The sequence below is a fragment of the Monomorium pharaonis genome, chromosome 6, assembly GCF_013373865.1.
Source record: "Monomorium pharaonis isolate MP-MQ-018 chromosome 6, ASM1337386v2, whole genome shotgun sequence".
In the NCBI taxonomy this organism is placed as follows: Eukaryota; Metazoa; Arthropoda; class Insecta; order Hymenoptera; family Formicidae; genus Monomorium; species Monomorium pharaonis.
The window spans coordinates 15,486,839-15,500,964 of record NC_050472.1 but is presented as its reverse complement, the minus strand read 5'-3'; the positions used below and the strand labels follow the sequence as shown (position 1 = coordinate 15,500,964).

At 29.8% G+C, this 14,126-nt stretch overlaps 1 protein-coding gene across 8 annotated transcripts in view; it reads right to left on the bottom strand.

Moving 5' to 3' along the window:
* LOC105840125 (transducin beta-like protein 3) overlaps positions 1-14,126 on the bottom strand; it is a 191,941-nt gene that overhangs the window by 109,174 nt on the left and 68,641 nt on the right. For all 8 annotated transcript variants that reach the window (XM_036288352.1, XM_036288351.1, XM_036288346.1 and 5 more), the window contains 3 exons: positions 13,362-13,536; positions 12,301-12,471; positions 11,803-11,978 (listed from right to left, as the gene is read on the bottom strand). In XM_036288352.1, coding sequence (XP_036144245.1) covers positions 11,803-11,978; positions 12,301-12,471; positions 13,362-13,536 — 522 coding nt within the window. The remainder of the gene's footprint in view (positions 1-11,802; positions 11,979-12,300; positions 12,472-13,361; positions 13,537-14,126) is intronic.

Genomic DNA, 14,126 nt, shown 5'->3' with positions numbered 1-14,126 from the left:
GCCATATTGCATTTATGACGTCAGAGGCAAAAAATGACGATCGAATTTTGCATTCATATTATTCGCAAATAAAAATAAATTTGGATAATCATAAGATCACTTTAATACATTTCTAAAATATAACAAATACCTATCCTTTTTCCTTGATAGTCGATATATAATCGTAAGATAAATATCATATGAGACCAATTTTTGCTTGCCGTAAAGAAAGAAAAATATTCCTTTTATGAGTATAACAGTTACTATAATTAGCATTCGTCATATCTTGAGGATTTCACAAACACTTCACAAGTTACAGTATCAAGATATAGTTAATAATTACATTATGTCACGGCCAAAAATTAAGTTGTCAATATATCATTTCTCCCTGTAGTATCACAAATTCAATATAGCTGCGGTGAGAAGCTAAAAGCCTTAAAAAATTATAAAATTGTGATTTATACAGAATATTTTATATACATATGTATAATAAATTATTTCTTTGTTATTTTGTTTTTATAACATTATTACTCCCGACTGCTACCGACTGCAGGTTGGCAAAAACAAAAGGCGTATGCGTTTTACCGAGCTCGGATTGGTAATTACTTCAGTTCTTAATAATTACAGTGTGGTTTAGTAGCATTGTTTTTGTATAAATTTAGTAATAAATAAAGAAGGTTTATAATATATAATTATTGTAATTTATTCTATTAAATAACAAGTAATAAATAATAGACAAGGTGGTTATATGTCCACTGCAGATAATATGACCACTCATATTACCTCCGTTATTAGCTGACAAATTCTAGTAATTATTTATGATATTATTAGTTTATCCCTTAGAAGACCGGGAAATAAAATAATTCCCATAGAAATAAGTTCTGAGGCCCCCCATGCAGAGTCCAAACAAAGACAAATATGTACCAGTCAGCACATGACGTTATATGGCTTCATACCGGTCCTCTAAGGCTAATATTTCATGTGTCGTACGACAAGTTGTTTGACCGTGTTCGATTGGTCATAGACTAGAGAGATTTTCGAGTCTCTAGAAATGCTCTATCTTATTGCCAATCAAAAAGTCTAATTAACTTGTCATACGACACATGAAATATTAGCCTAAGGGTGCGATTACATTTGTTGTACGACAATTTTGTCGGACGTACTAGGCTGTCGATAGGCTGTCGACAAGTACTAGAATGGCGAATATTCGTCGAAGAGTTTTGTCGCAGACTATTTCCCACTCTAGTACTTGTCGACAGCCAATCAGTACGTCCGACAAAATTGTCGTGCGACAAATGTAATCGCACTCTAAGGCTTAATAGCCTGCCGTTATATAGTGCCGCTAATATGACAAAACACAACAGTCAACATTTGTTATAAGATATTTTTACTTCCAAGAATTTCAAAATTTTTAAAAAGTGCATTTTAATATTCAATTACATATACTTCTTCATTCTTTTTAAACTTAAACGCATTATCACTCAAATGTATACTTGAGTATTCTTTTGTTATTTAATTTTTTATTCGGCTGTACATGTTTCAAGTTACACAAATTAAACAATAATATAGAATTTTGTTAAAATAACTATCTAAGCATGCTATGGTAATATGGTCACTTTCAAGATTTCCATATCAAGAAAATTCCTCGACAAATCAATTGTCGCTGTACTGTTAACGTGTTAACCTGTAATTCACGTAACATGTATGCTTGTGACAAAAGAAAGAGATTACGTGTAAATGTATGTATTATGCAATACTTTATTGTTTTCTAAAATTATACAACAATGTATTTTGAATGCGTTCCACTTAATGCTTCTAACGCTCGCAAACATTACTCGTCCTTGTTTAATATTTGATAAACAACAGAGATGATATAATTCCGCGGTCATTGCGAGCGTTATAACCAAGATTCTTTTTATTTAAGGGAGAAAACTCTGTAGATCGAAATTTTTGAGCCTGTTTTTATTATTTCCTTAAATTTATAGGGAATTATCCCAAGAATACAATAGAAGAACTTTGAAAGCAATTACAGATCTCCTTTTATATTATTTCTAAAGTGAAACAGTCGTGTCGGTTAAAACGCACAGGTATACAAGCGCGTCTCGGACGCTAGGAAACAAAAAAGAAGAAAAAGAAGAAAAAAAAAGATCTTCTCTATAACCCTCGTATCGCAGAATAGCAAAAAACTGCTGTAAGTTTAAATAAAACACGATTTTTTGGCGATTTTTTTCTAAAACTTTAACACGGTTTTTTTCTTGAAACGCTAAATTTTTCGCGCAAGCGTTGTGGATGTTACTCTATCATACATCAAAGCTTTAGTTTTGCGTTGGTCGAGTATAAATAATATAAATGTGAAACGAACCCTTTTTTCCAAAAAGATCATTTGCTAAAAAATTTGAGAATAAATGAGAAGATGTTCAAATTTATATTTTTTAATGTAATGTACAGAGTATCTTGCAAAAATTGTGAGGTATCTTATGTAGGCCAAACTAAGAGAAAATTAATCATCAGAGTTAAAGAACACAAAAGATATTAATAAAAAATGTGGTTCACCATCAGTAATTTCTAATCATAAATTAAAAATGTCTAATGAGTTTGACTGACAAGGGAACCTCGCAAACTCGAAAATTTTGATTTTAATGAAACTTGGCATAAATGTAGAGGGGGTAAATACATAAATTTAGAAATTTTTTGTAGCTGCCCAAAAACGGTTTAAAAGAGTGAAACCACCCTTCAAAGATTGAGACATTTTTCGTTTTCTCGATATATTTCGTAAACTAAACAAAATATTAAAAAATGTTTTATACAAAAGTTTTACAATAAAAGTACTTCTATCTAACTACAGTAATTAAATAAAAAAATTTTTTTTAACAATTTTTTTAAATTAAAAACAAAAATTTTTTTTCAAAATTTTATTAATGTAGTTAGATAGAGATATTGTTACCATAAAACTTTTATATAAAACATTTTTTGATATCTCCAACACTTTTTGAGATATATCGGAAAAAGCAAAAATCTGCTCTACACTATGCACTGAAAAAAGCTTGAGAGAATGCGATAGCACCGCAACGGAGAGCGTTAAAAAATATTTTAAAGAAATTTTTTAATAAGATTTATTTATGATATTGAATATAATATAAGATACTAAAAATAAAATAAAATAAAATAATATTTTGTATAATATAATAATATGTAATAATATAATATAATAATGTCGTACGTAAATGCATGCTGATGTGAGTGAGAGAGAAAGAGTAAATAATATTAATATAATATAGTAATATAATAATATAATATAATATAAAGTATTTATATCCAGATTTCTTGGTCCGGATCCATTAGCGGTGACATGCCAAAGACGCAGATCGACGACATCTGCCAATCCAAATCGGCCATATAATTTGTCAATTAAGGCATTATTTCGCTCTCTGTCGTTCTTGCGAAAGTATCGCGTCCAAAATCTTTTTCTTATATTGATAAATCCATGTATGTTATCGAGATATATCCATGTCCAGATACAAAATTAACATATTTTAGTGTGGCATTATACATTGAACAACAATATACTTTGAATCAGGGTAATAAAAATGCAAATTATTATACTATACAAAATAATATCATTTTATATTATTTTATTTTATTATATTTTTAGTATCTCATATTATATTCAATATCATAAATAAACCTTAATAAAAAATTTCTTTAAAATATTTTTTAACGCTCTCCGTCGCGGTGCTATCGCATTCTTTCATGCTTTCTTCAGTGCCATAGTGTAGAGCAGATTTTTGCTTTTTCCGATATATCTCGAAAAAGTATTGAAGATATCAAAAAATGTTTTATACAAAAGTTTTATGAACAATAACTCTATCTAATTACATTAATAAAATTTTGAAAAAAAAATTTTATTTCAAAAATTTAAAAAAAATTGTTAAAAAAATTTTATTTCAAAAATTAAAAAAAAATTGTTAAAAAAATTTTTTTTTTAATTTAATTACTGTAATTAGATAGAAGTACTTTTATTGTAAAACTTTTGCATAAAACATTTTTTAATATTTTGTTTAGTTTACGAGATATATCAAGAAAACGAAAAATGTCTCAATCTTTGAAGAGTAGTTTCACCCCTTTAAACCGTTTTTGGGCAGATACAAAAAATTTCTAAATTCATGTATTTATCCCCTCTACATTTATGCCAAGTTTCATTAAAATCAAAATTTTCAAGTTCGCGAGGTTCCCTTGTGAGAGCATGTCAAAATTTTAGACAAAAAACCATCTTACCAAAAAAGACTTATATTCGAGATCCTATATATCAAAAGCCAAAAAATGTGCTTAAATAAATAAATTAACACAAAATTTCTATCAAAATCGTATTTACAGATCTTAGACATATTAATGCAATTACAGTTCGCACTCTGATTAAATGATAACTTTTTTTTCATTTTTTTTACTTTTTATTTGCTTTTTTTATTTCTTATTTATTTAAGTTATTTAAGTTTATTTAAATTATTTAATTAATTTTATTTAACTTATTTAATTTACTTTAATCTTAACTGTCTTGTCTATTTCTTCCTTGTTTTACTCCCTACTTTATCCTTTTTCTCCCTCCTTCCTCTTTATCTTCCTTGCTCTTACCTATTCCCCTACCACAATACTCATCACTCATGTTTTTGATTTCAAAGACCACGTTTGTTTCATTTTAATTAAATCGTTGGTTCTCTTTCCACCTATGGAGCACACGTCTTAACTAAAGCAACTATCACGCAAATATTAATTTTTGTTTTACTGCGTCTCTATCTCGATTAACAATGATATTAACATGATGTTCAGAATTCGGCCGTTTTTACAGTCCATTTTCACTCCACAAAGAATAAAATACATAATTAACAAATTTTGACCGTCCTCGACACCTGTTTTTTAATTTTTTTACTTCTATTACTGAATGTTCTGATCTATGGATATCCGCTAACTACATCGTTCAACTATGATTGAAAGAAAATTGTTACATGTCTATGTTGCTTCCGGCTCAAATTGTTGTATTAATTATCTGCGATTCATGCTTGTATCGTAATATTGATAATAATCTAATTATAGATCGAAACGTTTATTTGAGTAGTTTAAATTTTATCGATATAATACATTAAATACAATGACAAGTATTAAAGTTTTACAAGAACAGTTGAAGACGCCAAGCCAGATTTGAAAGATATGCAGCGTAGCGTTTCCTGACTCTTGTAAGATTTTAATACTTGCTTTTAATAGTTTCTTTTGAAATATTGTTAAATATTTTTAGCTAAACTTCCGTATCCGATTCGTCTCCGATTGTGATAAAATTTTACAAGTATGCAGTTTTACTACATGTAGTCGAATGCCACAAAAGCAAATGTACGGTAACGGCTAGTTTTTAAAATATTTAACTTTTAATAAAATCATGATTTTTTTTCTATTTATTTCCGTAAATCATAGAAATTTCAAAAAATACTTCAGATAAAGTTGTAGATCTTATTCAAAATACATATTTTATGTCCTATTGATTTTTGCCATAAAGACAATAGGTTTTGAGAAAAACGTTAAATGTTCAAAACTTCATAAAGCTCATCTAACACAATTCGAGTTTTATTAAAAAGACGCCAAGTGTTTAGTTTTCCTTTAAGCAAAATAATTATTGGATAGTTTAAGTAACATTAAAAAAAAATAACAAATTCAAGATAAAACTTTTAATCAAATTCAACCTAAGTAGTATATACTTTTGAATGGTTTAACCTAAGTAATATATACTAAGTGTGTCAAATTTAACCTAAGTAATATATATTTCTAAAATTTTTAAAGTTTATACTCACACACACAAATTAACTTCTCTACAAAAATAGTGATATCCAAAATATTTTGCGCCGATTATAAGAAAAAATATTTTTGTAAAAATTAAAACATTATTACTATTCTTTAACTAGTTTTTATAATACAAAACAATTTTTTAGCTTTATACTATGAAATAAGAGTATTAATTTCATTGTTTTAAGTTGGATTGTTTTAGTTTGTCTTTAGATACAATTTCGTTAATTACGAAGTATTTTGACGATAAACTTAAGAAGATTCTTAAATATAAGATTAAACTATAAATATTAGCTTATTAAATTATTGGCTGCTGTGCGCCTGCAAAAAACAATTGTCAGGAAAAATATTGACAAAAAATAAAGAAAATAATATTCAGCTGGCATGTAAGTTTTAATACAAATAAATTATAAATATTACAAATAAATACTTTAATACAAATAAATATTTTACTACAAAAACTTGGCGCTACTAAACCGAATAATTTTCTAGCTCTTTCTTTTTCTTTTGTATGTGCATCTGAATGTGTGTGTGTGTGTGTGCGTGTGCGTGTGTTTTAGTTATGTGTGTTTAGTATATAACTTAATTTATGTATAAGGAAGCGATTTATCTTTAAGGAAGCGGTTAATATCTGTCTCTTATGCGTGCATACGTTACAAACCCACTCTCTCTCTCTCTCTCTCTCTCTCTCTCTCTCTCTCTCTCTCTCTCTCTCTCTCTCTCTCTCTCTCTCTCTCTCTCTCCCCTCCCTCCCACCCTTCCTCTCTTCCTCCCTCCCTTATACATTATCATTTCAGAAATGTATATTATTTAGGTTAAAATTGACACACTTAGTATATCTTACTTAGATTGAATTTGACACACTTAGTATATAATACTTAGGTTGAACCATCCAAAAGTATATACCACTTAGGTTGAATTTGATTAAAAGTTTTATCTTAAATTTGTGATTTTTTTCTTATATTACATAAATTGAACCATCCAATAATTTCTTTGCTTAAAAGAAAAACCAAGCACTTGGCGCCATTTTTTACCTTTTTTAAAAAGGTAATTTTGTTTGGATATCACGCATTTTGTATTTTTTTTTTATAAACTACTTAGGTTTCTAGTTACTAAGTTGAATTTGATCAAAATGATTATTTTAAATTTGTCTTTCCTTAAAGAAGCCCACATACTTGGAGCCCTTTTACCTTTTTTTTAAAAGGATAATTATGTTGGTCACTAAAATGTTATTTGATGTAACATAGACTAAGTGATATTTTATTTTAAGGTTAAAATCATAAATCCAAGATAAAACTTTTGATCAAATTCAACTTAAATAATATATATCTTCGGATGAAAAAAATCACATTTATTTATATATCAAATAAATTCAAAATAATACTTTTTATGAAATTTAAACTAATTCAACATAGGTAATATATATGTGTAAGCTTCTTTCAAAAAGCAAAAAATCACACTTTTGATTCAACCTAAATACATACATATCACTTTTATTTATGTACCAAATAAATCCAAGATAAAATATTTTTCATCAAATTTAACCTATGATATAGCATAGATTAATTAAAGCGAATATTTTAATCATTGATCAATAAATTGCATTATGCACAAATACAACTTTATTGTGTAAAAAGAATTTACACATAAAACAAATAATCAATCAATGAATTAAACAACTCGCTTCGAAATTTCTCAATTTTTTAAATATTTATAAAAATTTACATTTATATTAAAGTAAAAATATATATTTAATAAGAATATATACTTAATGTAAAATTAAAATCAAAAAGTAAAATAGCTCTCAGATTTTACATTAGTGTCGAGATAGATAAGATGTTGATGTTATATGATGTAGAAGAATTGGTTAAATGTTGCTGTAATTGTCAATCAATATTAATAACTATTAATTATATCTAACAAAATTTCAAATGAATGGTTTTAACAATACTATTTTTATTCTTTACTTTACTAGTAACATATCATTGACAATTACAGCAATAATATGTTATTCTCTAATTAATTAATTTTACATTGATTATTAATGGTGTCAATGATTAATTAGTTGACAATTACAGCAATAAACCAATACACAATTTTACATCACATACCATCTCATCTATTTTATCGACACAAGTGTAAAATCTTAATGTACTATGTTACTCTCTGATTAATTATTTCTTAATGTATTACTCTCTGATTAATTATTAATTTTACATTGGTGTCGATGATTAAATAGATGAGATGTTTAAAAAATCAACATAACCTCACACTATACATGTCACTTCGCGTGATCTGGTAATACATGGCGCGAGATCCGATAATCCCGGGTGCTCGCAAGTCGCGTACTCGCGTAAAGAGCACGGTCGGGCTCGCGCTGCGCTTTCAGTTGGCGCGAGCCACTACCGTGTCTCTTGATTAATTTTATTAGTTAATACCGAAAGGGGATGCGGGAGAAGGGTAAAGCCCCTCCTCTGTCCACGTGTTTTCTGTACCATTAGGTTTGCAACTTTCCACGCGTAGCAAAGCCCCCCCCCTTGCCACCTACCATGCTTACAAGGCAAAACGACATCCACGCTTGTACTGTAACACATGGGTTTGTAACTTTCCACGCAAAGCAAGATCCACCACCCCCTCTCCTATTTACAGAGCGAAACGATATCCACGGTTGTACCTCATTCGTTTGCGATTTTCTACAGGTAGCGAGGTTCACCCACCCACCTCCTCCCTGCTTACAGAACGAAACAATGTTTACACTTGTACTGTTTGCAACTTTCCACACATAGCGAAGTCCATTCACTATTTCTATTACCCTCTTCAATATTTATTAGAATAGTTTGAGTAAGCATTAAAATTAACTAATAAAACGATGTGTGTTAGATGCAGTTTTAAACATTTAACATCGGTTTTCTCAAAAACTATTGTCTTTATGGCAAAAATCAATAGGACATAATATGTGTATTTCGATGAGATCTATAACATTTATCTAAAGTATTTTTCAAAATTTCCATCATTTACGGAAATAAAAAAAAAAGATTTTATTAAAAGTTAAATATTTTGAAAACTAGCCGTTTCCGTACATTCGCTTTTGTGGCATTCGATTACATTTAGTAAATACTACATGCCTTGATGAAATAAAATTTCATCAAAATCAGAATGGGGTCGGATACGAAAATCTTACCATATTCTTTTCTAAACATTATTTAAACTTTTCTAATCAATTATATTTTTCATTTTTTTTAGACAATTTCATTTTTAGACAATTTTTATTGACAAAAAACAATTTTATTTAAAAAATTTATTCTTTATTAAGATTTATTTTAAAAATTATAAAAAATTAATTTTTAAAACTTATCAAAATATAATTGTTTAATAATAAAATAAAAACTAAAAATTTAATTTTATTACTTTTGTTTGCGCGTGCGTAGGGTAAACGTGATCGCACGGAGGGAATGCCGAGATCCTTCCCGATAGAGACGCGAAGTGAGTGGTCAGGAATGCGGGAGGTTCACGGGAGGTGATAGGAATAAGAAGGAGGCGTTAGTGTCACTCACACTTAATTATTTATTCACAAACGAACGTTCGGAGCGAGGGGCGAACCGTATCTTTTACAAGGTGTCGGATATCTTGATACGCCCTGATATTGCGCTGCCTAATCGACGCGGAAATCTTGCAGAGCCTAGAGATCGAGGCCCTCGCGAATCCGGAAATCTTGCGCGCGATCCGACGGAGATCTTGTGCGCGAGGCAGAGGACGTTCGCGGGAAAAATACGGTCACCTGCGACGTAATACACTCACAACATTCACGCGAATACAAAACGGAAGGATTAAACAATGTTGGTTGACGGGAGAATTAATTCACGCGCACTATCACGGCGCGACTGAGAAGGAAGAAGCGGAAGTGAATCCCCGCAGCTAGGATCGGCGGAAGACGGGAGAGATCTGCTGGACGATCTACTTTCGGTGCCAGGCTGCGAGAGACTGACGAATTTTGCATTGTAAAACAATTACAATCGGAGGCGAAAAAAGGGGCGGTAGGGAACCGATATCGAGACTTATTTGGGCATGGATTTGGACGTGCCCTTTTTGGGGCTTGTTTATTTGCGTAGTTACCAAGATGTATAGTTACCGGCGATGCGAGCAAACGAAAATCGCGCGCGTGAGGAGCTAGTGACAGCGCCGCGCGACTCGGTGCATCGAAGAAATGAACTACAAGGAGCTCGATGGCTGTCAGGAGCTCTCACTACTCGCGGATAAAACAGAGCTAATAAAAAGGAGATGTTAAAACTCTAAAGTAATTGTTATAGTCTCGAACAACTTTATAGTAGTACTTTGAGCGGTAAAAAATAATTTATTAGTTTTCAAGTTTTTATATATAATTTCTAAATTTAGATTTCAAAATTTTCCAAAAACTCTTTCTTTGATAATTTTAATTCATTGTTCAAACACAACAATGTAGAAAATGCAATAATATATACAAATAATATAATTGAAAATTACATAAATAATTAAAATTAAAGGTTATAAAAATTAAAAACTAAAAAAATCAAATATAATGATATTTTAAAATCAAAAAGTTAAATATAAATAAATAATATTAAAAATATTATTAATTTAATTTAAGTAAAAAATATAAAAGTTGTAACAAAATGTCAACAAATAAGTTAAAAAATATTTTCGCTAGCAGTGCATAAAAAATGGATTGCCCGCCCGTGCGGATGAACATACTTGCTTTCGGATCGTGTATCCACATCCCGCACTTACAAGCAATTAGCCGATTTACCGCAAGTTGTATAAATATCTATGATTTTATTTATCTTTTTTATAAAATTATTTTCTACGATTTATAATGTTATGTGTAAACATAATCAATCAAAACGTAAACTACCGCAAAGCTGCAAAGGATCCCGCACCAATTGTACGGAAATTGGCTCTCGGCGGATTTGGATGAAATTTTAGGAAAAGGTCCAGTTCAACTTTCTGATAAAAAGTTCTCATGAGCCAAACTCCATTTAAAGCAGTATTTGGAGCCCTGGAAAGCCTTAAAGGGGAAATAACAGCAGATTCACGGTAACAAAGACTATTACCTAAGAATATCACAAATTATAATTTAGGATATTGCTGGATAGTGTTTATGGAAGTGCTCAATAATATGAATACCCAAGGTGACATTTTCTCCACCTGGACCTTGTCTATTGGTTGGGCCTTGCGTACATTGAGCGAGATCAGACCCAATTGTACGTTCTTACTCATGATTCCCATATTCACGGTCGCATATACACATTATATATATTCCATCAAAAAACCTTAAAAAGGTAAAAAAGATACGCCAAGTACATAAACGCGTGCTTTCCAAAATAAATTTGAAATCAATGCAGCTGGCCAAGTATATTAAACAAAAAAAACTTAAAAAAGTTTAATAAATATCTATATAAAAATTGCTTAAACGAGTTTGATAATTAAATAATTAAATGATTAAAATCAACTAACGGGATTATAGTAAAGCAAAAACTTGGCATGCCCGGCTCGTATTTTTTCTGAATTTCCAATGATATTGATAAATGTATATACAAGAATGCAATTAATGTGACTCGGATATTGTTTTACTATTTGTCAGTTTTTGATTCATAATATGTTATTATTGAAATTCCTATTTTTCAAATAATTTTTGAATAGAACCATTTTTTAATGCGTTTATTTATGTGATATATCTTTTTTAACTTTGTGAAGTTTTTCATGGATTATTATTTTTTTATTATTTTATTCGTACAAATAATTTTCATATTGTATAACATTGATGGGTTATTGCGTTTTAACAAGCCGGGCACGCCAAGTTTTTGCTCTACTATAATCCCATTGGTTGATTTTAATCATTTAAGGAAGTTAAACTGGATCTTTTCCTAAAATTCCATCCAAATCCGCCGAGAGCCAATTCCCGTACAATTGGTGCGAGGTCCTTTCAATTAATATACCTTTATTAATATACCGTTAATATACCTTTTTCACCAGCCGAGGCAACGTATATGCCGTCACTCTTACGTGACGTAACAAATGATGGAAGGCATTTCGCAGATATCATAAAAGTTCCTTCGATTCCTTCATATACCGGTAAAATCCGTACCGATGTTCCAGTCAATATGTCCCATAGGATCAGCACTCTATCTCTTCCTGAACTGTGCATACATATTACATTATGTTCACATTTTACATTAGAATAAATAAATGATTCAATTACTAACAGCATTTCAAATAATATAAATCCGATCGTAAATACTTTTTTTATTAGAAAATTAAAGTATTACTTTTATATAAATGTTATAACAATAAGTAGATTCCTTAAAAATTCAAGTTAAAAATTAAACACGATACAATTATGTAACCAAATAAGTTGTATATTAAAAAAATATTTATAAGATCGAATTTCCATTTATGACACTGTCACTAATTAAGTCATTTACCTTTATTTACACGCATGTGTATCAATTTCTTTATTACCTAACTAAATAATTTCCGTCTTTGTGAAAGCTAAGCGACGTAACTTTACTAAAATGTCCAGAAAGAACAATTTTTTCTTGTCCAGTAATGATATCCCAACCAAAAATCTTTGTATTGTCGCCAGCACCAAAGAGAAGTGGTTTTTCATTGTTTGGATAAAATTCTAACACGCTAAATGAAAAAGAAAATTTCGTTATTGATTCAAAGTGATATTTTAATTTTTTAATATACATATGTGTTCCATTTTAAGATTTTCCTTTGGTATTTTCTCACAAAAAGAACTATCAAATTTTAAAAACAAGTTTAAAATTATATGCATAAGCGCATTCCTAAATTTTTTTCAAATTTCTTAATCGCATAGCAGTAGCGCCGACTAGGAAAACTTTGGGGAGGGGGGGCAAAAGGAAAATTTCTAACAATCTTTTTTTTAGGCTAGAGAGATAAAAGTTAAAAACACTTTCACATATTACATTATATCATTTCTTATCGAAAATTGGAAAGTTCCCTAGCATTTTACAAACAGCAAGAATGATACCGCAGGTTCTAAAATAGCTTCAAATATAAGTATGCTTCATATATAAGTATGCGAGTTTTAATATCTTATACACTTACATATATTTTTATTTACATTGCACAAAATTGAGAAAGTTTATTTCAAATATTCGAGAAAGAAAGCTTATTTTCCTTATTTTTAGTTGGTAGTCTGATACGAGCTTAAGCTGTGCGCACGGTTTCTTAAAAAAAAACTTTTTCAAAAAGATAAAAATTATTGGGGGGGCGTCGCCAGTGTCGTATAGCTTTCATTAAATAATTTTCTACGTCATAAAAGTATAAGATGATAATAAACAAAGACTATTAAATATTATTTACTTTTTTTATACGTACTACACAAAACATTTTTATTTTAATATATTAAAAGATAGTATTTTTTACACAAATATATAGTTATGTATAGACAGATATGGATATGTCTATTTCAATTTTTACCCAACACAGAAAATATCTATTATTATTATTTGTTTCAACAACTTTTCCCAGCATTTTGATTCACATATAATCACCTGATTACTCCTTGTATTCCTTTAAGATTGTGCGTACACGCGTGATGTCGCAAATTCCACAATCTGACCGTGCCATCACTTCCACCAGACGCCATTAAAATACTATTATCCGAAAGAGTTATTCGCATTACAGGTCCCTTATGAATAGATTTCCATAGTTTTATTAATTTATTAGCTGTAACAAGTGTAAATGGACATACATACATGTATCACAAAAAAAGCAGCTTAGACGTTCAATATCATAAGACATTTGAATATTACACAACTTTACGAAATCCAGAATTGGGAAAGTTAGTTTATAAAAGTAACTAGTTACAGTTACAAATTATCGATTTAAAAAAATAATTCGTTACAGTTACTAAAAAAAATAACAAGTCGTTACTTTTTTCTGAAATAATCGTACATTATTATAAATATAAGAAATAAAAATCTTACATTTTATACTTTACTAACTGTTGTATATTATGTGCTTAATTATGTGCTTTAAAGAGTTATCAAGAGACACGGTAGTATCTCGCGCCAAGTAAACGCGCAGCGTGAGACCGCCGTGTATTTTACGCGAGTAAACACAACTTGCGAAATTGAATTATCTCTTCAATAGAGAGGCGAGTACAGTTCCGAAAAGCGTAAACCTCCGATCGCGCTGAAATTTTAACCAAAGTTTACCCTTAATTAGAGAAGAAAGTTCCTGGAAAAATTTTTGGCGACAAAGCCTCGTTTGCCCCCCACTCCCTTCAAAGTTTTTACAGTTCTTACTAAATATCT